At 47.1% G+C, this 24,566-nt stretch overlaps 1 protein-coding gene across 4 annotated transcripts in view; it reads right to left on the bottom strand.

Moving 5' to 3' along the window:
* Nucleotides 1–21,325, bottom strand: part of ACBD5 (acyl-CoA binding domain containing 5) — a 54,979-nt gene extending 33,654 nt beyond the window's left edge. The window contains exons 1-6 of one of the 4 annotated variants that reach the window (XM_077268443.1): nt 21,202–21,325; nt 14,884–15,007; nt 8,792–8,912; nt 7,590–7,662; nt 2,800–2,914; nt 2,654–2,686 (exon numbers count right to left, since the gene is read on the bottom strand). In XM_077268443.1, the coding sequence (XP_077124558.1) occupies nt 2,654–2,686; nt 2,800–2,914; nt 7,590–7,662; nt 8,792–8,912; nt 14,884–14,959 (418 nt within the window). In that variant the 5' untranslated portion in view covers nt 14,960–15,007; nt 21,202–21,325. Of the gene's footprint in view, nt 1–2,653; nt 2,687–2,799; nt 2,915–7,589; nt 7,663–8,791; nt 8,913–14,883; nt 15,008–21,143 lie in introns of all 4 variants that reach the window. The other 3 variants (XM_077268441.1, XM_077268444.1, XM_077268442.1) reach the window with 3 other exon arrangements.
* Nucleotides 21,326–24,566: the final 3,241 nt, after the last annotated feature.

The following is a 24,566-nucleotide window of genomic DNA, read 5'->3' as shown; positions in this document are numbered from 1 at the left end:
GAGAGAGGGTCGCGAGCCACATTCAGCTCTGAGAGAGGGTCGCGAGCCACTTCCAGCTCTGAGAGAGGGTAGCAAGCCACATCCAGCTCTGAGAGAGGGTAGCAAGCCACATCCAGCTCTGAGAGATGGTTGCGAGTCATATCCAGCTCTGAGAGATGGTCGCGAGTTACATCCAGCTCAGAGAGGATCGCGAGCCACATCCAGCTCTGAGAGAGGGTAGCGAGCCACATCCACCTCAGAGAGAGGATCGCGAGCAACATCCAGCTCAGAGAGAGGGTAGCGAGCCACATCCAGCTCAGAGAGGGTAGCGAGCCACATCCAGCTCTGAGAGAGGGTAGCGAGCCACATCCAGCTCTGAGAGATGGTTGTGAGCCACATCCAGCTCTGAGAGAGGGTAGCGAGCCACATCCAGCTCTGAGAGAGGGTTGTGAGCCACATCTAGCTCTGAGAGAGGGTCGCGAGCCATATCCAGCTCTGAGAGATGGTCGCGAGCCACATCCAGCTCTGAGAGAGGGTCGCGAGCTACATCCAGCTCTGAGAGAGGGTCACGAGCCATATCGAGCTCTGAGAGAGGGTCGCGAGCTGCATCCAGCTCTGAGAGAGGGTCGCGAGCTACATTCAGCTCTGAGAGAGGGTCGCAAGCCACATCCAGCTCTGAGAGAGGGTCGCGAGCCACATCTAGCTCAGAGAGAGGGTCGCGAGCCACATCTAGCTCAGAGAGAGGGTCGCGAGCCACATCCAGCTCTGAGAGAGGGTCGCGAGCCACATCCAGCTCTGAGAGAGGGTCGCGAGCCACATCCAGCTCTGAGAGAGGGTTGCGAGCTACATCCAGCTCTGAGAGGGTCGCGAGCCATATCCAGCTCTGAGAGAGGGTCGCGAGCCATATCCAGCTCTGAGAGATGGTCGCGAGCTACATCCAGCTCTGAGAGAGGGTCGCGAGCCATATCCAGCTCTGAGAGATGGTCGCGAGCCACATCCAGCTCTGAGAGAGGGTTGTGAGCCACATCTAGCTCTGAGAGAGGGTCGCGAGCCATATCCAGCTCTGAGAGATGGTCGCGAGCCACATCCAGCTCTGAGAGAGGGTCGCAAGCTACATCCATCTCTGACAGAGGGTCACGAGCCATATCGAGCTCTGAGAGAGGGTCGCGAGCTGCATCCAGCTCTGAGAGAGGGTCGCGAGCTGCATCCAGCTCTGAGAGAGGGTCGCAAGCCACATCCAGCTCTGAGAGAGGGTCGCGAGCCACATCTAGCTCAGAGAGAGGGTCGCGAGCCACATCTAGCTCAGAGAGAGGGTCGCGAGCCACATCCAGCTCAGAGAGAGGGTCGCAAGCTACATCCAGCTCTGAGAGAGGGTCACGAGCCATATCGAGCTCTGAGAGAGGGTCGCGAGCTGCATCCAGCTCTGAGAGAGGGTCGCGAGCCATGTTCAGCTTTGAGAGAGGATCATGAGCCACATCTGGCTCCCACACTCTCACATTAGTGGCAATCAAAGCTTTTCCATAGAGGCAGTATACCAAGATCCAAGGGTCCCCACAATCTTCCCCTTCAGTATTCTCCCATCAAGAACTCCCACCACACTGTCGTATCCAGCTTTAAGCACCTCCTCTGACAGGTGGTATCATCTTGTCTCCAGCACACATCTTTAAATTATCTCTAAACACCTAAGACCAGTATATGTGCATCCAGGTCTGCTCTTCTGTGCCGGATTACTCACAAAATTCACCATTTTGAGATGTGCTCTTCATACCAGTTTACTAAATCTGGAGCTATTGCACCAAGCTGGCACACAGCCGCGAGCCACAATTCATGAGCTACAGGTTGGGGACCCCTGGCGTAGGCAAACAACACAGTGGAATTAGTAGCGATTTACTACCAAGAGCTCCTTTCACAATCCTGATGGAAACAGTCAGCAAGCTTGTGGTCAGACACCCCACTAACACCTTAACTGGGCTTCTATAATGCAGTTGGGACAAGCAGTTTTTCCTACAAGTTGCTGTACACATTGCCCGACATGAAGACTTGCAGTGGTATTATCACTAACCCACTACTAATACTTCCATAGGCTTCAGAGCTGAAATCTCACAGCATTTCTTGCAGGCTGAACCTCTGTTTATTTGTATGGTGGAAAATTAAAGGGGTATTCCAGTTTCGATAAATTATCACTTATTGAAGGAATAGGAGCTAATTGTTAGATTTGCGTGGGACTGACTGCTGGGGCCAGCTTTAGACATCCGATTTTCACTGTTTGAAGTACGGACTAACCAGGGATCTACTGATCCAAACTCATTAGCTTATACAGCTGATGAGCTTGGGATAGGAGACCCACAACCGTGCGTGTGTGAATAGATGATCATTTATAAACTGGGACGCCTCTTTAACTTTCCAGCATGAAAATCACCAAAAAAAAAGCTCCGTACAGACATTCAGCTAGAAGATTTCAGCTCCAGAGCCTGCAAAACGGTGAATGCAACTTCTCATTATAAAACTGTCATAACCCTGAACATAGACTTTAATACAGAAGAACTAGTAATAATCTTCTCTTTTAGCTTAATTGAAAACAGAACATACAGAATAGTTGCTGCATGCTCTACAATTTTAGGATATTTTTTTTAGGTTTAGCTAAAAGATAAAAAAATGGAATGTTCCTTCATACCTTCTAAAGACTTAGTAACTTTGTCCAGTCGTACTGGCGTGCGGAAAGAATAAGAAAGAGCAGAAAGTTTTGATTGGAGGAAACAGATAAGAAGGTGAATCATATACTAAAAATTTTCTAAAACAAAAAAAAGTAGTTTGGCCAACCTGAAGTAACACCAGATCCTCGCCCAAGCTTTTTATCTTCCACTATTTCATAAAATGGACCTATGACGTGGAGTAACTCTTCTACTTTTTCCGTCATTGGCATTGACTCAAGGATCTAGTGTCCAAAAGGCAAAATGTCACATAAAAGCATAAGGATTCAAGATTTTTTATTTTTTACTTTGCTTTTACACTCTTGAAATTGCAACACCAAGAATGGAAAGTCATGGAATTACAGAAATCACTGGATGGCTAGACATGGTAATAATATGCAAACGATAAAACATTTGAAACAAAGTTTTTAAAACATCTCGATTTGTTCAATATAAAGTATGAGAATAATAAGCAGAAATCCCCGCACTTACAGACTTGGCTGATATCAATGAGGTCATAATGGTTGTCTGAGGAACGTTCTGCTGCACTGAATGCACTTGAGTAAATCATCAAGATCCGCTGCTGGCAGCTCCCTATGCATTTGCCGACCAATGATGGCCCAGATGTACTAGATGGTAGACAAGTCTGAAGATGCTGCAGCGAATGGAAGATAACGCCGGCTGCTCACAGTAGCACAGCATCAACATGCGGCCTGGAATTGTCATGTCACAAAACGGCTCGAGACACTTGGAGAAACAGACGTATCAATGGTTCCAAGTTTGATCCATTCTGTACCGCAAGCAAAATTAGACATCACATACCGTGCCTAAGGGATCAGTGTCTACACAAACCATAGAAGGTGTTTGCATGGCATTGGGCTACAAGCCAGAGGTCCAGCAACATTCCCATCACTAATCTCAAAGACTATCAAGGTGCAGAGCAAGATGGTAATCGAGGCTGGATTTTAGGTCTATCCTCTTCAACAATGACTCTTTAGTCTTGGACGTAATAAAAACAGGAGATTGTTCTCGAGACCAACACCATGAAGAGGCCTTCACAAAGAGATGTCACACCGGTCCGATTAGGATGTGGGGTTGGCATAATGTATGGAAGCCAGACCCCTCTAGTCTTCATTCCAGCTCAGTGTTACAATGATCTGCTGGTGGGACCAGAGGTATGGCCATTTCTTTAAAGTGTCCCATCCCAGGAGTCATTTTTCTGCAAGGCAATGTAAAGCCGCATGTTATTCATACTACGTGGCCTATATCTGCTCCCATGGCTGCAGCGTCACCAGATTTGTCTCCCACAGAGAACATCTGGGTCATCATTGGTCAGCAAATGCACACGAGCTGCCAGCAGAGGATCTTGATGATTTTCCCAAGTGCATTCAGTGCGGCAGAACATTTCACAGACGACCATTAATAACCTCACTGATAGCAGCCGAGGCTTTAAGTGCCAGGATTTCTACACGTGGTGCTCATACTAGATACTGAGTAAATTGAATTGAAAATGTTGTTTGCATTTTTTTTTCATTATTTGCAGATTATTAACATGTCTACCCGTCCTGTGATATCCGTCATTCCATGACTTTTTCCTTCTGGGTGTTAAGATTTCAATGTTGAAGAGTGTATATATGGAAACCTAACAGATGAAAATAAAAAATTAATATTAAAAATGTGAAAACTAACGGTTTTGTACCAATCCTACATGATCGATTGGACATACAGGCTCCAAGCCTGAAGCTGCACCTCTGCTCATATCATGTCCTCTTAGGATGGAGCGTGTAGATCCAAATTCTTTAAAAGAGTAACTTCTTTTATACCATTATTTATTTAAATACTTATTAACTCTGTAAAGTTATAAAGGTTTGTCACATACTACATTTCCCTCTCTCAAACACCATACTGAAGGAGCTGTTTTCACTACATAGTTCTTGCTCTTTTAGAAGCTGCTTTGAACTGCACCTTTAGCAAGAACCCATACCCAATCAATATTTACAAAACTCTGCCTGTGTGCACTTCTCTGCTCCCATCATGCTCGGACAGGATGGTGTTTGTGTACAGATTCTTGCTAGAGCTACAGATCAAAGCGTCTTCTAAAAGAGTAGAAACTAGGCAGTTAAAACAGCTCTTTCACCATGGTTTTTGAGACAGAACAATACATAGTAAGGAAACGGAGTACATAGAGTCATAACTTTGTAAACACTGATTATTAGCCAAAAAAATGTAGCTGCTCTCTAAGTACATTGTCACATATACAGACATAAGTGGTGCTATTTAAGCTAGACATGATGTCATTCCATCATTTAAAAAGGTTTGTCCACTACTATATTTTCTTTTACTGGACCCATGGTGGTTTTAAAACTAAAAGGAAAAAACACATAATCACCTACTGGAGTACTGCACCATTGTCTATTTCCCCCACCGGCCTATTCCGGTGACCCCTGCAGCCATTCATCAGTACACTGATCATCACTTCTCCATGCTGACTGGCTGCAGTATTGGTACGGTGTCAAAACCAGAAGAGAGGAATGGGAGACTGCTTCTTCTAATCCAGCCTGCTGTTCCTATGCACCACTACTGAAGAGGAAGCCAGTGGGGGGAAATGACCTTCACATGACCGCTGCAGCCAAATAACACAACACAGTCGCCTAGAACTTTTAGCTACAACATTATGCCAAGATTCCAGCCACTAAGCACCAGTGATTGTCAGCAGAGGTCATGACTTCCCCGCCTGTAAAGGAGGCTAGAAACTTGACTTGGAACACCGGCAACGGTGCAAAGACCCAATATTTTAATATCACAATGGGCCCATTTGTAAAATTGTCCAACCTTAGGTGACAAGTCAGCAGTACTCAATGTGCGTTGAGGATTCTCCGGTGCCAGCGTCAAGAGTGGGCGGTCATGTGACAGCAAGTATGTGATTTGCATACTCCCGGCCACATTCCAACTAGACGTGTCTGGCATTGCTCAATACACTTGCAATAAGCGAGGCCACGCACAACTAGTCGGCATGTGACCGTACGTATGCAAATCATACACTTGAGTCACACGCCTGCCAAGAATCCTCACAATGTAGAGTGACTGAGCTGTGAGGATACACAAGTCTGCAGTAATAAACAGTGACTGCAGACTTGTACCCTAAGGCCGGAAAACCCCTTTACGCTCTTGGAAACCTAGCAAAATCATAGAAAACGAAAGTGCAGCTTTAATCTAGATCTTCTATGCATCACTTTCAGTCCAGCTATATTTATTATTATAAAGATTCTGCATCAGTTTCCCCCAATGAATACATTTAGGCCAGGCAGCACGGTAATCATGGCCATGTGACCAGGGTACCACACCCTCGGTGACCCAGATATTATAATTACTTTCAGGTCACCTGATCTAAACCACCAGCATGAAAACAGGACATATCCCCGAGTTATAAAAGCCAAAGAGCACGAGCCGGCTATAAACTGCACAAGTCATTTAACCCATGGACTTCTGCTCTAATTCTAGTTTTTGTGCTGCACCCGGGGACTTGTACGATTGCAATCGCTCCCGTGTTATATCCTCATGTGAAACTCTAGAGGAGATTGCACATCCTAGAAGATAAGCGAGGTGCGGGGAAGTGAGGTGTGAGCAGTCTCTGGATGAAATTACCGCCGACAATCTACTTAGCTGTAATCAAATCCCAGCAGAGCGCTTATTATTTTCCTGCAGAAATCTAATGACCCAGATCGTTAGCCTGCACTGAGCCGGGATGTTCCTGGAATTTCACATTACTTCAGTAGGCTTTTAAAGTGGAATATTAAGATTGTCAGTTTCCAGCAGACGTGATGATAGTCTACTTTACTGTGCCTTTCTTGTTCCGCAATGATGAATCACTAGCCACAGAATGGTGGATCTACGGATCTCACCTGAATCTGGCCAGATAGAACAGCAGAAGCTCGGCCAAATCCAGTGGGACTACAGCCCCAATGTATATGGCACCTCCTGACTCTTCCCTCGATGGTCAGTTGGATTTTCAGCATTCCTGATCTGTTTGTGCCCAGGGAAGATAAGCTGCTGTCAGAGGGGACTGACAGCTTACTTACCTCTTCCCATTTCTAACACATGCATGCTCAGTGAAAGCTTAAAGGGATATTCCCATCTCCAAGATCCTCTCTCAATATGTAGTAGGTGTAGTAATAATAATAATATTAGCAAATACCTCCAATTAGAAATGTAGTATAGTTCTTCTGATTCTGTCTCTTTCCTCATGTGCAGACATTGCAGGACCTTAGGTATCCATGGCTACGGCCACTAGCAACAAGCAAACTGTAACTATATCAGTGGTTGCAGCCATGGATACCTAAGGTCCTGCAATGTCTGCACATGACAAAAGAGACATAGCGAATCAGAAAAACTATACTACATTTCTAATTGAAGGTATTTGCTAATATTATTATTATTATACCTACTACATATTGGGATAGAATTCTGGAGAAGGGAATACCCCTTTAAGGTGGATTTATACCTGTTGATTGCAGCAGATAAAAGACCATCGATCGGCTTTATACATTAATTCTATGATGGTATTATCGGCGGTAGATGCCCTGCTGACATGTGGAGATGTGCTACCGATAACGGTGCCTGCATTAACAATCCAATCAGCGAAGATTTTGCTCATTCATAGTCTGATTCCTAGCATGCTTACACAATCAGATAATGAAGGGGGGAATGAAATCTCTAATGAAGGCTCATTCCCAATTATGAGGTTGTCTAAATAGGACCTTAGGCTACATTATTGCTTCCAGCTATGACTTGGTGCTATAGAGTCCGACCATCACACACTTTAGAGTAGGATAAACCTTTCCTTTCCTATTCTACAGCCCAGGAGAATAATTCCCATCTTATGATGAAGCAAAGCTGACAAAACCCTCAATGGTGTCACACCTTTTTCATTTCATCAACGTAAGCAATCATGGCGTCTTCCTTAGACATGTCACCCAATGAGTTCCAGGCATCCCTGGAGACAAAAAAAAAAAAAAAAGATCATGTCAATAAGGTAAACAGAGAGAAAAATAATAAAAATGCAATAAGGAACAGTGGAATTATTGGGGTATAATGGAAACAAAATCTGGTGTTCTGACCCCATCCAAGTCTAATAGCTCCTCCAGAGAAATGTCACTGACCAAGGGGATCCTCCTTCCCACTTATGTCATCATAAGTGGCTAAAATTACAAAATGCAAACAAGCAACTTACCTTTATTATTTTTAAATCCTTTTCGGATGGATTTTTAAATATATTAGTTTACTACTTGTTGCCTAAGTTACCGGTCACCTCTGCAGTCTATCAGAGGTGGCCAGTCTCCTAGGAAACAAGTGCACGCTGGCAAATTCTTTGCTATAGAGCTTGCATGCACTGACGGGGCGGAACTTTCAAAGTCATTCTTATTGACAGCCGAATACCTGCTGCTTAATTGGAGGAGCCAACCATCAATCAGAATTACGTTAGAATTCCCGCCCAGAGCAGGGTGGAAAATAAACCTCCGCCCTGGCGAAGCAACGTCAGCAGAGGCAGCTGAATCGCCAGCAGGAGCGATCTGTGACTGCTCTGTGCTGGGGAAGAACAACGCCGGGCACAACAGGCAGGCGGGTAGGAACAACCTGCTTGATAGTGCTTAGGTACATTTTTTGATTTACACAAAGTCTTGGATATAACCTGTAAATAGGAATTTTGTCATTCACTAACAGCAGGTAAAGATGATAAAATGCAGAGTGGATCAGGATTATATATTATGCAGAAGGTTTCATCACACACGGAATAATGTGACTGTTTGATCTCGATGGTCAGTCTTTTGTTTCTTCGTAGCATGCACAGAACAAACTATTCAGAAACATAAAGCTTATCTGTACGCCATATCTGCAGGTAAGAACTAGTGCAAAGGTTGAAGGCTACAACACCACACACACACACACACACACACACACACACACACACACACACACACACACACACACACACACACACACACACACACACACACACACACACACACACACACACACGGTACTGGTGTCTGCTATAAGCAACACACAACTGGTGCTATATAATCCATAGCTTATATTTACAACGCGCGATAATAAAAAGTCACCATTTGTATCGGCCGACAGGATCCCAGAATCCCGGTCTCTGGATGTTGCACGGTCCTTGTGTGGCTTGTTTGTAAAAACTGTAGAATTTCAGCATCATTTCATTGGATGGCTGGAAGGAGCCTGCAAAGAAAAAAAAAGTCAAAATTCAGTAAAATGGGGTTCAGTGCTTTATAAAATCTACATGTGAAAATAATCCACTGACCTGGCCTGTGGTAACACATTCAGGAGAGAAAGCCATTACTTTTTTTTTTTTTTTTTTAAATCAAATCATTTTTATTGAAAAACTCCAACTACAAATTTTCCATCTTTCAAATAACATAAATGACATAATAATTCAATAGTATAAAACAGAAGCAAAGTAACTTCAGTTCCCCAATGACCCACCTAAACCCAAATCCCGACATCCCAGAGAACCATTTTCATTTTCAGATCAGTTCTAGAATAACGGAGTATAACATTCGTAGAAGGGGGAAGAAGACGGAAAAAAAGGACTAAAAATGACTCCATTGCTCCACCAATATAGAGCTTACATCCGCCTCCCATTTAGCTTTACCTATCTGGGGGTGATTATCCAGTTGGGATGACAATAGGCACTTATTTATATATGGTGGAAATTAAACCCTTTGTATGACCTGTAGAAGCGATAGTATCTATTAGGGGATGCTGATGTATGCCAAGATCCATCAGACCCGACTGAGCGGAGAGAGAATGTCGGATTTGTAGGTATTGGTGAAGTGTAAGGGTACCGTCACACAGTGCCATTTTCATCGCTACGACGGCACGATTCGTGACGTTGCAGCGTCGTATAAGTATCGCTCCAGCGTCGTAGACTGCGGTCACACGTTGCAATACACGGCGCTGGAGCGATAATTTCATGACGTATTTGCGATGTAGAAGCCGTTGGTTACTGTGCGCACATCGTATACAACCTGTGTCACACAATGCAATCATGCCGCCACAGCGGGACACTAGACGACGAAAGAAAGTTTCAAACGATCTGCTACGACGTACGATTCTCAGCGGGGATCCGGATCGCAGTAGCGTGTCAGACACAGCGATATCGTAAATGCATCGCTGGAACGTCACGAATCGTGCCGTCGTAGCGATCAAAATTGCACTGTGTGACGGTACCCTTACTCGATAGATTGAATCTCTCCTGGAGCTGCTGAAAACTTTTAAGGAAAGAGTTTGTAAATAATTGTTCCCTTTTTGCTCCCAATCAGAAAAACCCTTTAACTTTGAGTGATATTTTGCCCAAATTGGGATTATGCCATAGTGGGGAGTATTTGCCGAATCCCTTAATACCCATACGTTTCCTTCCTCTGTCCCACACTTTATACACTAACGCCAATGTTGGAGTAAGAGGATTCCCTCCAGAAGAAATCCCAGACTCCAGAACACACAGGGGTGAGGCCCACTTCATATTCCGTACAGTAAGAGCACCCGACTTGTCCATGTCTTCTCTTCTTCCCCAGCCATGGCGGTGTTGTAATTGGGGTGTAATAAAATACAGCCATGGATCAGGAATGGCCAAGTCCACCCTCATCAAGGAAACCATTGCTACATATTCTATCTATGCCATAATGATGAGGGTGGAAAGTCAGACATAGATGTGTAAGGAAGCTCATATTAAGGCAATGCTCCATGGGGAAGGCAGAGGATCTAAAGTCTTCTTCAGAAGGACGAGAGATAAGTCTACCTTATCAAACCTCGGTTTGTGGCTCTTCATCAGGGCAGAACACGATGTTGATTGAGATTACTTAAAGCCCCCATATATATTAGACTAAACTGAGCAGACCGTGTAATGTGTATGGGGGCAACCCGGCACTCCCCTGACAGATAATGTCGGGGAAGAGTAGGATTCGGCCAGTTGGATTTCCAGAGGCAAATCCTTTTATTCTCTGGGAGATAAGCTGTTAGATGAGTCTCGCAGCTCTCTCATAGAGGTCATAGTAGATGACTGTTTCTGTGCACATGGGGAATTGGGGAAGATAGCAGTCCAGGATGAAGGTCTTTAGCTGTAACCAACCAGTATCCTGCTCTGCACTGATGAGGGGCAAGAACCCAGGCACAGTTGTCCTCCTTCTGGATTAGTCTCTGGTTTGGCAGGTATTACATGGGTATGTCTCTCCTGGAGAAGATTGTCAATGGACAATGGCATTAAGATGAGCTTACAGCAGACCACTAAAGCGCTGCAGTGTAAACAATGATGGAGAAACAAAAAAGCAGTTTGTTTGACTGATAAACGGAGACTTGTTTCACGTCTCAGACTCGTGTTACATAACGCTGCTATGCTGGAGACAAACTAATGGCCCATTTACATGAGGCGATAGTCAGGGAACATATGTTCTTGGGAAGGCTCAATACCGATTTTCTGCCAGTGTAACTAGGCCGTCAATCACCCAACAATATCGGCAGCACATTGCCTGGTGTAAACAGGGGCGTACTGTAGATCATGCACTATGTATGGAGACAGAACCATCGTATTAGCAATCATTACCTCCCATCAACGCTCATCTATGCAAACAGCCCAGTAATCAAGCACTGAACAAAAGGAACAAATCAGATCAACACTTGTTACTGACATATGTATATATATATATATATATATATATAGATTTTTGTGTACTCACCGTAAAATCTCTTTCTCTTAGCCTCTAATTGGGGGACACAGGACCATGGGTGTTATGCTGCTGTCCACTAGGAGGCGACACTATGCATAATCTGAAAAAGATTAACTGTGGCTCCTCCTGTGCAGTATACACCCCTGGACGGCATCAGCCTTCTCCAGTTTTGTGCCAAAGCAGTAGGAGGAACGTAACATGAACAACATAATTATGCCTGTAAGAAGGCAACTATGTACGAGCTCAAGAAACAATATGAGAACTCAACAGTTACAACAGCCCAGAAAGGGCAACAGGGTGGGAGCTGTGTCCCCCAATTAGAGGCTAAGAGAAAGAGATTTTACGGTGAGTACACAAAAATCTCCTTTACTCTGTCGCCTCATTGGGGGACACAGGACCATGGGACGTCCTAAAGCAGTCCCTGGGTGGGAAGCAATGGACGAATATTGTGCAGACAGGCCCGTACACTTAGGGTACCGCCGCCTGTAGGACACATCTACCCAGGCTCGCTGAGGACTGGGTATGAACCCTGTAGTGTTTGGTAAATGTGTGTAAGCTAGTCCAAGTGGCCGCCTTACACACATGTTGTGCTGAAGCCTGGTGCCGAATGACCCAGGAGGCCCCTACCGCCCGTGTAGAGTGTGCCGTAATACCGGCTGGAAGAGGAGGATTCTTAAGGCGGTACGCCTCTTGTATGGTGGATTTGATCCACCTGGCAAGAGTAGCTTTTGGAAGCTGGCCTACCCTTGTGGCCGCCTTCCGGAAGGAGGAAAGGAGAATCAGACCTCCAGAAGGACGCAGTCCTAGATACGTATATACGCAAAAGGCCTGACAAGGTCAAGCGTATGCAGAGCCTTCTCCACTGTATGAACCGGACAAAGGGATGGTAGTGAAATTTCCTCATGGAGGTGGAAGTCTGACACAACCTTCGGAAGGAAGGATGGGACCGTACGAAGAACTACCTTGGCCTGGTGAAAAACCAGGAAAAAAAAAACCGTCTGCATGAGAGTGCTGTCGGTTCAGACACCTTGCGTAGCGAGGTGAGTGCCACCAGGAAAAAAATCACCTTCTGGAAAAGAAGGCGGAGCGGGACCTCCTTAAGGGGTTCGAAGGGTGGTTCCTGCAATGCTGTCAGGACCAGGTTGAGGTCCCACGTTTCTAGTGGTCGTCTGTAGGAGGGAACCAATCGGGAAACCCCCTGAAGGAAAGGCCTTACTTGCGGCCTGGTAGCAATGCGCTTTTGGCAAAAGCACTGAGAGGGCTGACACCTGGCTTTTAGGCAATCCTAATGACAGACTGGCCTCCAGACCCGCTTGGAGAAAAACCAAGAACTTTGGGTAGGGAATAAGGGAGTGGAACCTGGCCACGATATTCGCACCAAGTAAAGAAAACTTTCCAGGTACGGTAATAAATCTTGGCAAAGGCTGATTTCCGTGCTCTGATCATGGTTACAATGACCTCTGTCGAGAACCCTGCCTGGGTAGAACCCAGGTCTCAAGGGCCACGCCATCAAGTTGAGAGCCCTTGAGTTCTGGTGGTAGAACGGCCCTTGTGATAGAGGATCGTGGCGGTCGGGGAGACGCCAGGGGGTGTCTGCTGTGAGTTGTACGATGTCGGCGTACCATGTGCGTCTGGGCCAGTCCAGTGCAATGAGGGTGGATGAAACTCCCTCTTGTTTGATCTTCCTCACCCTCTGGATATCAGGGGGAGAGGTGGAACGATATACAGAAGCTGGAACTGAGTCCAGTCCTGAACCAGAGCGTCTGCTCCGAGCGACCACGGATCGTGTGTTCTGGCAATGAAGTTGGAGACCTTGGCATTGAAATGGGATGCCATGAGGTCCACATCCGGGGTCCCCCAGCGGAGACAGATCTGTGAAAAATTTCGGAATGGAGAGACCACTCTCCCGAGTCTATTCCTTGTCGGCTGAGGAAGTCTGCTTCCCAGTTGTCCACACCCGAACGTGGACCGCCGAAAGGACCGACCCTGTGTCCTCCGCCCAGCGGAGGATATGTGACACTTCCTTCATCGCTTGGGTACTGCGGGTCCCCCCTTGATGAGTCACATATGCCACAGTCGTGGCTTTGTCCGACTGTGTCCTGATGTAAGAGGCTGCCAGTAAGTGATGGAAAGCCCTCAATGCCAGAAGGATGGCACGAATCTCCAGGATGTTGATGGGCATGGACGCTTCCGCTGAGGACCATTTGCCCAACAGGAGCCCACAGCTGGGCTGGGGTCCCTGGATGCAGGCGCAGTGTGCTGGCTCATTGCTTGGAGGTGTAGGATGCTGCCTGTACAGGCCCTACCTGAGGTGTCTCAACCTAATACCCCCAGAGGGGGATAGGGAAGGTGTTATTGTCCCCTTCAGGGGCCTTTATCCTCGCCTCGACCTCAACCCAGAAACCAAAAGGAATTGGGGAAGGATCTCGACTTCGAACCAGCACCCGAGGGACTGGGGAAGGAGCAGCATGGGGAATAGCCATCTCAACTTCAACTGGGCACCCCATAATAGGGGGTCGAGGAAGGAGCCATGCCGGGAGTCTCACAGGAGACCCTCTTTCTTCATCTGCTAGACGGAGGGCCAGTGCCTTATCCTTGGGAAGGAGCACTAGACCCTTGGAAGTGTTGAATAATATTCCCAGGAAAGTCAGGGACTGACTCGGGTTGGTGATGACTTTGTAGGTTGATTAACCAGCCCATGCGACTGAGAGTATCGGTTGTGATTGAGACGCTGAGCTCGCATTCCTTTAAGGTGGGAGCCTTGATGAGTAGGTCGTCCAGGTATGGAACGACTACTACGCCTCTGGAATGCAGGACGTCCGTGGTTGCTGCCATGACCTTGATGAAGACTCTGGGAGCCGTGGCGAGTCTAAAGGGGAGAGCCACGAATTGGTAGTGGTCCTGGCCTATTGCGAACCTGAAAAAAAACTCTAATGGACAGGTGCAATAGGTATATGCACATATGTCTATGGAGGCGAGATATTCTTCCTTCTCCATGGACGCAAGATGAACCGAAGGGACTCCATGCGGAAGTGACAGACCCGTACATATTTGTTGAGCTGTTTTAGGTCTAGTATGGGCCGTACGCTGCCTCCTTTCTTGGGAACTACGACAGATTGGAGTAGAACCCTCGGAAGTGGTCGGTCGTGGGTACCGGTACAATGACTCCTGATTAACAAAGCGAAAACTAAGCAAAAACTGGAGAAGGCTGATGCCGTCCAGGGGTGTATACTGCACAGGAGGAGCCACAGTTAATCTTTTTCAGATTATGCATAGTGTCGCCTCCTAGTGGACAGCAGCATAACACCCATAGTCCTGTGTCCCCCAATGAGGCGACGGAGTAATAAATATATATATATATATATATATATATATATATATATATATATATATATATATATATATACACACATAGCATAAAACATATTGTGTGCCACGTAACATTCACTTGCGGGATCGGTTCTCACCATTCTTGGGCAAACTCTGGATCACGTTCACGGCCGCTTCGAATCGAGTTTGGTGAAGGGGTTTTGTGTCGGCCATATTGTGGATGAGGAGATTGCAAACACCAGATCCTGTCAGATCAAAACGCTGAAAGAAGAAAAGGAAGAAGTTATTATTACACAGCGATTATTACAGGGGCTCATGCACAACCTCCTGACTGGAATAGTTCGCCCATACAAGTGTATATGGCATTTATATACCACTATAAGCTTTTTATTTAATACCGAAGCTTTTTTTTTTTTTTCCCCTCACAGAAGACCAGCCCTCGCCGTCAGATCCCGGACTGTGGAGAATATCTACAAGACTCAGGGCTGCCGGGAGTCAAATTATCAGATAAAATAGGACGTCTCTGTGATAAGTAACCTGCACCTTAGACAGTAATGTAAGAACTACTCTGACACTGTAATATAACCAGGTGATTTTCCACTTCAGAGCCCAGATTTGTTGGACAGCAATGACCATGAGAGCGGTAATGGTGACCAGATCAAGTCGTTCCTCAACACAACTGAATATTACCAAAAAAAAAGTCTGCAAATGTTTTCTTAAAGAGTTTGACATTCACTTCCAAATCTGGAAATAAGCGATGCCGATAATGCCACGTCTACACCTGTCTTGGAAGATTGGAGAATTTTTATGCTTGACAGGGCACGATTATCCCAATTAGACCGGAGCGGCACTGCACAAGCCCGACCACTCCTCCATTCATTCCTTTGGGGCTGCCGGAAATTGCCCGAGCACACCGCTCAGCAGCCCCAAAGGAATGATTGAAGCAGCAGTATGTGCACTGCGGCTCAGGTCTACTGGAGATAAAAGTGCCCTGTTCTGCCGATCGCTGCTCGTCCCAGTGGTCGAACCCCAATGATTCATAAGTTATCACCGATAAGTTTTTATCCTCTTAATATATTGCAGTCATCATATTATACAGCACTGTGTACTTACAACTGCTCATTTTGCATTTCTACCCAGAAAATTCTTCTCTTTTCTCTGCTCTTTCTAGAAACAGGAAGTCTCTTGTCCCAGGATTTATCATTCCCCTCTTTAACCCCTGACCCAGCTGCTCATCCTCCCCCTGCCAGGGACATTTGCAGTGATGACTCTTACAGGGAAAATTGACCTCCTGTTTCTACATAGAGCTAGCCAGTAGTAAGTACACAGTGCCATATATTATGAGGATGAAAACTTTGATGGGAGGAGTGCTTCTTTAATGATAGCTATGCACATTAGAAATATATCGTCCAAACCCGCCAAGCTCGAGAGGACCACTTGACTCTCCCACTGGAAGGATCAGGCAGTTGGATTTCAACATGCCCAATCCTATTGTTTTCAGGATATTTAGCAGCAAATTATGCTCTTCTTCTTACTGACCAAGCTGAGCGTACATGTGTGCAGAGGTCAGGAGAGCTATCTGCCATAGCTCTCCATTATGGGACTGCCTCTATAAACCTCCTTTTTATAGTATATATTCCCGTTGTGTGCAGGTAGCAGAATTGCATCCAGTAATTATAGCTCACAAGTAACCCGAGAACACTCGGAGAACCATTGGAGGCTTTACATTACTAATAATATCAAGTAATTATCAGGTGTAATCTAAGAGCCCATTATCACGTCTTGGAGGTGTCACACTAATGCTTGTAAGACCGGCCGAATAAACCAGAGACAGGAATAACCGCCATTTATAGGGGTATAGTCATTGATGAAGCAAACAGTTCAGGACAGAAGTTTCTGTAAGTCTTATTACCGCTATGTCAGTGATGTCTACCTGCGACTCTCCAGATGAAGAAAAACTACAGCTCTCATGCTGGCCCCTGTGGTAACATACTCTAGGGCTATGTTCACACAGAGGTTTATAAATAAATAGCGATGTAGATCCTGTCTACTTCCCACCTGCTTGACTAATAGCTCTTTTGCCTGAAGCTGAAGTCACACAGCAGGCCGTCAGTCAAACAGGAAGAGGCGGCGCAGAGCGGGGAATAGAGCTGGAGTGACAGATGCTTCAGATCTATTATAGCTCTTAAGCCACATGTGTATCTCAATTCAAATGCTGATTTCTCAGTAATGGAGGAACTGGCAATGTAAAGGTATTGCTGGACTTGTTTAGGAAAAAACTTCATGTGCATATAAATTATTTAGGGGGTGAAATACTGCTGACAGATTCACTTTAAAAGGACCTGTCATTTCTCATTAATGTTATTTTATTTTACCTGGTGAAAGACTTCCCTGTTCTTATTAATCTGGCGCTGTTTTACCTGGCGAAAGAAGTCCCTGTTCTAATTCATCTGGCGCTGTTTTACCTAGCGAAAGACGTCCCTGTTCTAATTAATCTGGCGCTGTTTTACCTGGTGAAAGACGTCCCTGTTCTAATTAATCTGGCGCTGTTTTACCTGGTGAAAGATGTCCCTGTTCTAATTAATCCGCTGCGGTTTTACCTGGTGAAAGACGTCCCTGTTCTAATTCATCTGGCGCTGTTTAACCTGGCGAAAGACGTCCCTGTTCTTATTAATCCGGCGCTGTTTTACCTGGCGAAAGACGTCCCTGTTCTAATTAATCTGGCGCTGTTTTACCTGGCGAAAGAAGTCCCTGTTCTAATTAATCTGGCGCTGTGTTACCTGGTGAAAGACATCCCTGTTCTAATTAATCTGGCGCTGTTTTACCTGGTGAAAGACGTCCCTGTTCTAATTAATCTGGCGCTGTTTACCTGGTGAAAGACGTCGCTGTTATAATTAATCCGGCGCTGTTTTACCTGGTGAAAGACGTCCCTGTTCTAATTAATCTGGCGCTGTTTTACCTGGTGAAAGACGTCGCTGTTGTAATTAATCCGGCGCTGTTTTACCTGGTGAAAGACGTCCCTGTTCTAATTCATCTGGCGCTGTTTTACCTGGTGAAAGACGTCGCTGTTGTAATTAATCCGGCGCTGTTTTACCTGGTGAAAGACGTCCCTGTTCTAATTCATCTGGCGCTGTTTTACCTGGCAAAAGACGTCCCTGTTCTTATTAATCCGGCGCTGTTTTACCTGGTGAAAGACGTCCCTGTTCTAATTAATCTGGCGCTGTTTTACCTGGTGAAAGACGTTGCTGTTGTAATTAATCCGGCGCTGTTTTACCTGGTGAAAGACGTCCCTGTTCTAATTAATCTGGCGCTGTTTTACCTGGTGAAAGACGTCCCTGTTCTAATTAATCTGGCGCTGTTTTACCTGGTGAAAGACGTCCCTGTTCTAATTAATCTGGCGCTGTTTTACCTGGTGAAAGACGTCGCTGTTGTAATTAATCCGGCGCTGTTTTACCTGGTGAAAGACGTGCCTGTTCTAATTCATCTGGCGCTGTTTTACCTGGTGAAAGACGCCCACGTTCTTATTAATCCGGCGCTGTTCTACCTGGTGAAATACGTCCCTGTTCTGCACTGTTTTACCTGGCGAATGAAGTCCCTGTTCTCATTAATCTGGATTGATTGACAAGTTTGGACCAGCAGCATCATCATCATCGCACTCCTGGTCCTAACTGTGCGCTCTCAGATACTGCTATATGTACCAGTATCAATGAGCACAATGGCACTGAAGGTGGCAGGATAAGAGACAGATCTTGGCCAGATTCACAGCAGCGCTTACAAGCTCTACTGGAAAGGGCTTGCTAGCTCTGAGCACATTCAGCCACCACTGCCAGACTGAAATCCCTCTGTTCTTGAGAACGGAGAGTCTTAACAACAAGAAATTTGCAAAGTAATTTTAACCATTAAAAAAAACATGAGAAATACCCTTTAAAAAAAAAAAATAGACAGCGCTGATTTTCTCTAGGGGGCTCACTGAGGATGGCTAGGCAGCATATGGTAGAAATTGTAACACCTAGGACCTCACAACTGCTCATTGTGGAGGTTGTGTCCTCAGAAGACCTCCTTGTCAATAATCTTTATTCCTCCTGATTATATACTCACAGAGCCGGGTGCCGGGAGGCTGAATATCTTTGGACCGGCTTGGGGCAGTCAATACGCATTATGAATTCTCCATGAGCCTCGTGTTACTTTAACATGATCATGCATGTCTCCGACTGTGTGCACAACATGTTTGTGGCCTCCGTTTAACATATCCGCGAACAGAGGCATCCGACACTCATACAGTGCCATTGCCTAACGTATAGCGGCCAGGAGAAGGCCAAAATAACGCTCTTTATTGGCCTAAGCTAATGTAACCCTATATATATACAATTGGCCAGTGATTGTTTGCAGACCAGAATGGGGTTGGGCCTGCTTTGTGGCCAGTTCTAAAATTTCATGGAAATCAGCTTAAGGCTGCCGTCACACTAGCAGTATTTGGTCAGTATTTTACATCAGTATCTGTAAGCCAAAACCAGGAGTGCGTGATAAATACAGAAGTGGTGACGTGTTTCTATGATACTTTTCCTCTAATTGTTCCACTCCTGGTTATGGCTACAAATACTGATGTAAAATACTGACCAAATACTGCTAGTGTGACGGCAGCCTTAAAAGCACTTATCCTGCATTTCCCACTTTCACATCGGGGGCCGTCAGACATTACAGGCATGGCATCAGCCGCTGCTTGCCAGGCTACTGAACAAGGTGTATGCAGCAGTGGCTCTCGCCTCCTGCTTTGGCTGCACATCAGTTCATGAGACTCCTGCAACCTGCCGGGTGGTAACTGTTATAGAGTTGTGTCGCACGTATCCTACATTATGGTTTATGATGGCGATTTTCAAGCAAAAATTCAGCAGGTCTAGATTTTCTGAGATCGGCACAATCGCATTGCCCATGCGGGTAATCATCATAAGTGACATGACGCAACAAAGCAATTATCATGTCCCACAACCAGAGTCACCACACTCCCCCCAGCCTGCTATACAACCCCAGTCTCTTACATACCCCTAGCCTCCAATGCTTTCCACAGCCTCTTAGGCCCCCCAGACTCCTATCCTGCTCCCAGCATCTTATGCACCCCCTTGTTCCTATGCACATCCAGCCTCCTATGCCCCCCCATGCAACCCCAGCCTCCTATGCCCCCCATGCAACCCCAGACTCCTATGCTACCTCACATCCCTTATGCACACCCAGCCTCCTATGCACCTATCCCCTATGCAACCCATGATGCACCTCCAGCCTCCTATGCTCCCGTTCCCAATGCTCCCCTCCACGCACCCCAGCCACTATGCTCCCCATGCAACCCCAGCCTCTTATGCTCCCCCCTTATGCACCTATCCCCTATTCAACCCACCATGCACCCCAAGCCTCCTATGCACTGTCCCCTATGCACCCCCAGCCTCCTATGCCCCCCACTATGCACCCCCAGGCTCCTATGCACTGTCCCCCATCCCCTATGCCACCCACCATGCACCCCCATCCCTTATGCCCCCCACTATGCACCCCAGCCTCCTATGCCCCCCACTATGCACCCCCAGGCTCCTATGCACTGTCCCCCATCCCCTATGCCACCCACCATGCACCCCCATCCCTTATGCCCCCCACTATGCACCCCCAGCCTCCTATGCCCCCCACTATGCACCCCCAGCCTCCTATGCCCCCCACTATGCACCCCCAGCCTCCTATGCCCCCCACCATGCACCCCCATCCCCTATGCCCCCCACTATGCACTGTCCCCTATGCACCCCCATCTCCTATGCCCCCCCACTATGCACCCCCATCCCCTATGCCCCCCACTATGCACCCCCAGCCTCCTATGCACTGTCCCCTATGCACCCCCATCCCCTATGCCCCCCACTATGCACCCCCAGCCTCCTATGCACTGTCCCCTATGCACCCCCATCCCCTATGCCCCCCACTATGCGCCCCCAGCCTCCTATGCCCCCCACTATGCACCCCCAGCCTCCTATGCCCCCCACTATGCACCCCCAGCCTCCTATGCCCCCCACTATGCACCCCCAGCCTCCTATCCCCCCCCCCATGCACCCCCAGCCTCCTATGCCCCCCACTATGCACCCCCAGCCTCCTATGCCCCCCACTATGCCTCCCCAGGCTCCTATGCCCCCCACTATGCACCCCCAGCTTCCTATGCCCCCCACTATGCACCCCCAGGCTCCCACGCTCTTGCTGTGCAGTCAATAGAACAGCACTGTCAGCTCAGACCGGGCAGGCAGGGCAGCACAGTGAAGCAGCGAGCAGCAGGACCCAGCAGCTTCATCACTGGATACAAAGGTCGGGGAGCCGTGCGGCCGGGCGCAGCAAACAAAGCACAGACTAATAACCCTACTCTGCTGCGACATACTGAGGAGTCCATGCGACAGCGGGAGCCTGACTACGGCACACACGGAAGAAGCCATCACCTGTGAAGACACCTGCAGAGCCCGCAGCCTTCATAGTGTCCCCATCTGTCATAACCAGCCGCAAAGCGTCTCGGGAACTGTAGTCCTGCGAGAGAATCCCGAACACAGCAACGCGTGATCACTAAGGACTTTTTTTTTCTTTTTTTTTTTTCGAACAGCTTTATTAATATAGACATGACAGAGGACAAAAAAATAGTAAACACTAGACCGGCCATTTTGTTGTAGTGAGATTTGAAGAAGAGAATAGAAAATAAAACACAATTTTTGGTCTTTTCACAATACTGTCCTTGTTACTTTATGACTTGGTTGCTGCTCAGTTCTTTATTATTTTCTATACAGTGACTGTATATTCTACAACTATTTACAGAAACCTGTATTAATAGCTGTTCCCATTACCAGCGATGGTGGTCATGGATAAAAAAAATAGACCATTTATTTTTTTATCTTCTATCATAGCCATGTTTGCCAGCCTTTGGTAATGCCGGGCCAGGAGGAAGATGAGCGTGGTACATTTATTCCCAATAACCATATCTGCCAACTATCCCAAATTTTCCAGGACTGTCCCCACTTTTCAGAGTAGGAAACAGTTCAGGCAAATTTGTGGTGTGGTGACACAGGGCTAAAAAGGGCGAGGTTTACTCCAATCCGGCCCATAAATGTAGTTGTGATTGCGGTGGCCTCCCTTGAGGACGGTACTAAAGTGTCCCCAAATTGCCAACACCAGAGCTGGTAACTATGACCCACACTTTTTCAAGCCCCAAGTCAGCTTTCCCAACCCCCTGAGTTCAGTATTTTACATCAGTATTTGTAAGCCAAAATTATAAGTGTTTCTATTATACTTTTCCTCTGATTGTTCCACTCCTGATTTCGGCTTACAAATACTGATATAAAACACTGACTGTGGACTAATGAGCATTTCGCCATTACATGTACCCCCAAGAAATCTACAAAGTGCTTCTTCTTGGAGGGTTTTGAAGGTGCCAAGAAGTTTTCCAACTCTTCCAAGAGTCAGGAAATTCTTCCCCTTCTCCGGGAGCCTTAAGGACATTTCCAGAGAGTTGACAAATTTGCCCTTAGGATGATGTTTGTGTTTTTTATGTGGGGTTCTTTCCTTACCTAGTTTGTTGGGTGGAGGTGCCCTTCCAATGGTAACAACTGATCATCAAGCTCCATCCATGGTGATCAGATGATTGCCACATCGGCGTTGTTTTTCAAAGGCTTTACACTGAAGAAACAACTCATTTTTATGAATACAGGCAATTTTTTTTTACATAAAGAGGTTGTCTGTTGAAAACAGATTATCTCCGATCTGCTTTCCTCACGGGGAGAGGGATGTCACGCTTGGAGGCAAGGAAGGATAATATTCACCAGGTATACACAAGCATGCAACATGTTCACACTCCAGGCCACAAGGGGGAGCTTTTGATCCTATTCCTAGGTGACTCCCCTATATATATTGTGGTTTGGAGGGAAAGTTAGTTAATTCCTGTTAGTGAGGCAGAGGGAAAGGAAGCAGAGGGGCCGTGCAGCCATGAGAAAGTGCTGCAGCTCCTGGACAGAGACAACACCGAAAGAAGAACAGATTGTAGTGAGCGTTTAGGAGAGAGAGGCACAGGCGAGTGACACCTGGGGAGGACAGCAGTGATCAGACTGACTCCATGGTAAAGCGCAGACATCGGTAGCCCGAAGACCAAGGCTTTTGTGGGACCCTGAGACACATAGCAGAAACCGGCAGGACAGCTGAATTGCAAGTTACCTGTTCACCCTAATACCCAGGAGGCACAGTGACGCATAGAGCCCGGGTCGTGATAGAGACCCTGTAAAAAGGCTCGGGTCACCAGCCATACGGGTTTGTGTCTTAACCCATATGGGGGACAGAGAGAAGAACTGTGAGGACCTTATCAGAAGCCATAGGCAGTAAGGGACTACATTACCACCGCACTTGAAGGAAGGCTTTAATCTCCACCTGGAAAAGGGGACTCCCAACGTGCCTCCAAGCTGGCCATACCCTGCCTATCCTGTGATCTGGTGCTCTAGACTGCGGTTGCCTGAAGCTACAGTAAACTAGGTAAAAGACTGCAAACCTGTGTCCTCGTTCTTCACTGCACCTCTCACCATCTTCACCTATACACCCTGGGGACCTACTTCACCTGTGGGAAGTTATACCATCTAGCTGCCATACCATCGCCCCAGAGGACCCCTTTAGGCAGCGTCGGTCCCTACTGAACGTATACCACAGGTGGCGTCATGAACATAAACTTTAATCAATATCCCTTTTACATGGGCGCCCAGGGCCACGGACCGGGTCGCCGCCGTGACACGTCTTCTTAAGTATTGGACCCGGTACCGAGTACCCCACGGCCCAAACAGGCGACTCAGTACAGGAAGGAGGTGGGGAGCTAAGGGAGACCGAAGATAAAAGATGCAAAGTCAGTAAGAGAGGGAAGAAGAAGAGAAGGGGAAGGAATAAGGAGAGGGAAAAAAGGGAAGCGGGATGGGATAGAACTATAAAATAAAAGGATCAGAGGAAGAGGGTACATGTGAATAAATCTTCCCATAAGATATTACAACATGCGTCACGGTACTCATAGTCTGATGAAATTCCAACCAGGTGTTTCGAAATTTCGTGAACGTATCATGGATGGAAGAGGTTAAATCTTCCATATACTGCATACCTCCCAACCGTCCCGATTTCAGCGTGACAGTCCCGCTTTGGCACCGGGGTCCCGCTGTCCCGCTTCGGGCATTTAAAATCCCGAATTTGCGGCCGCCGGTGAAGCCCCGCCCACTTCCGGGACGTAGAGAGAGCCCGATTAGTACCCGCTGTTTGTTCCGTTCCCTGGGACTGCGTTGTAGCCACGCCCCCTTGAGTTGCCTCACCGCCCGCCTCCGGCTTCCTCCTCAACTATAGACGTGGGCGGACTCTGAGGACAGAGCGGCAGCACCCGGACTGGTTTCTGGCACGGGGGCAGAGTTGTGAGACACTCCGTGTCTGTGTGACCGCGGGAGCAGCGAGCGGATCTCCAGACTGTAAGTGAATGTATGTGTCTCTCCCCCTCTCCATGCAGCGCTGCCCTGCTGCGGTTACAGCAGAGACTCTGACAGCATAGGAGGACTGACAAACTAAACTTTGTCTCCCCATGGTGCGCGCACCCCGCTCCCACTCTCCCCCTGGTACCCATCCATCGGATTCTCCACCAACCTGGTGCAGCACCCCTTACATTCTATGGGGGCTGCCACCTGCCTGCGTTACATTCTATGGGGGCTGCCACCTGCCTGCGTTACATTCTATGGGGGCTGCCACCTGCCTGCGTTACATTCTATGGGGGCTGTGCAGCATTATATTCTATGGGGCTGTGCTGTAT

The sequence above is a fragment of the Ranitomeya variabilis genome, chromosome 6 (genome assembly GCF_051348905.1).
Source record: "Ranitomeya variabilis isolate aRanVar5 chromosome 6, aRanVar5.hap1, whole genome shotgun sequence".
In the NCBI taxonomy this organism is placed as follows: domain Eukaryota; kingdom Metazoa; phylum Chordata; class Amphibia; order Anura; family Dendrobatidae; genus Ranitomeya; species Ranitomeya variabilis.
This window is presented reverse-complemented; position numbering and strand designations above follow the sequence as displayed.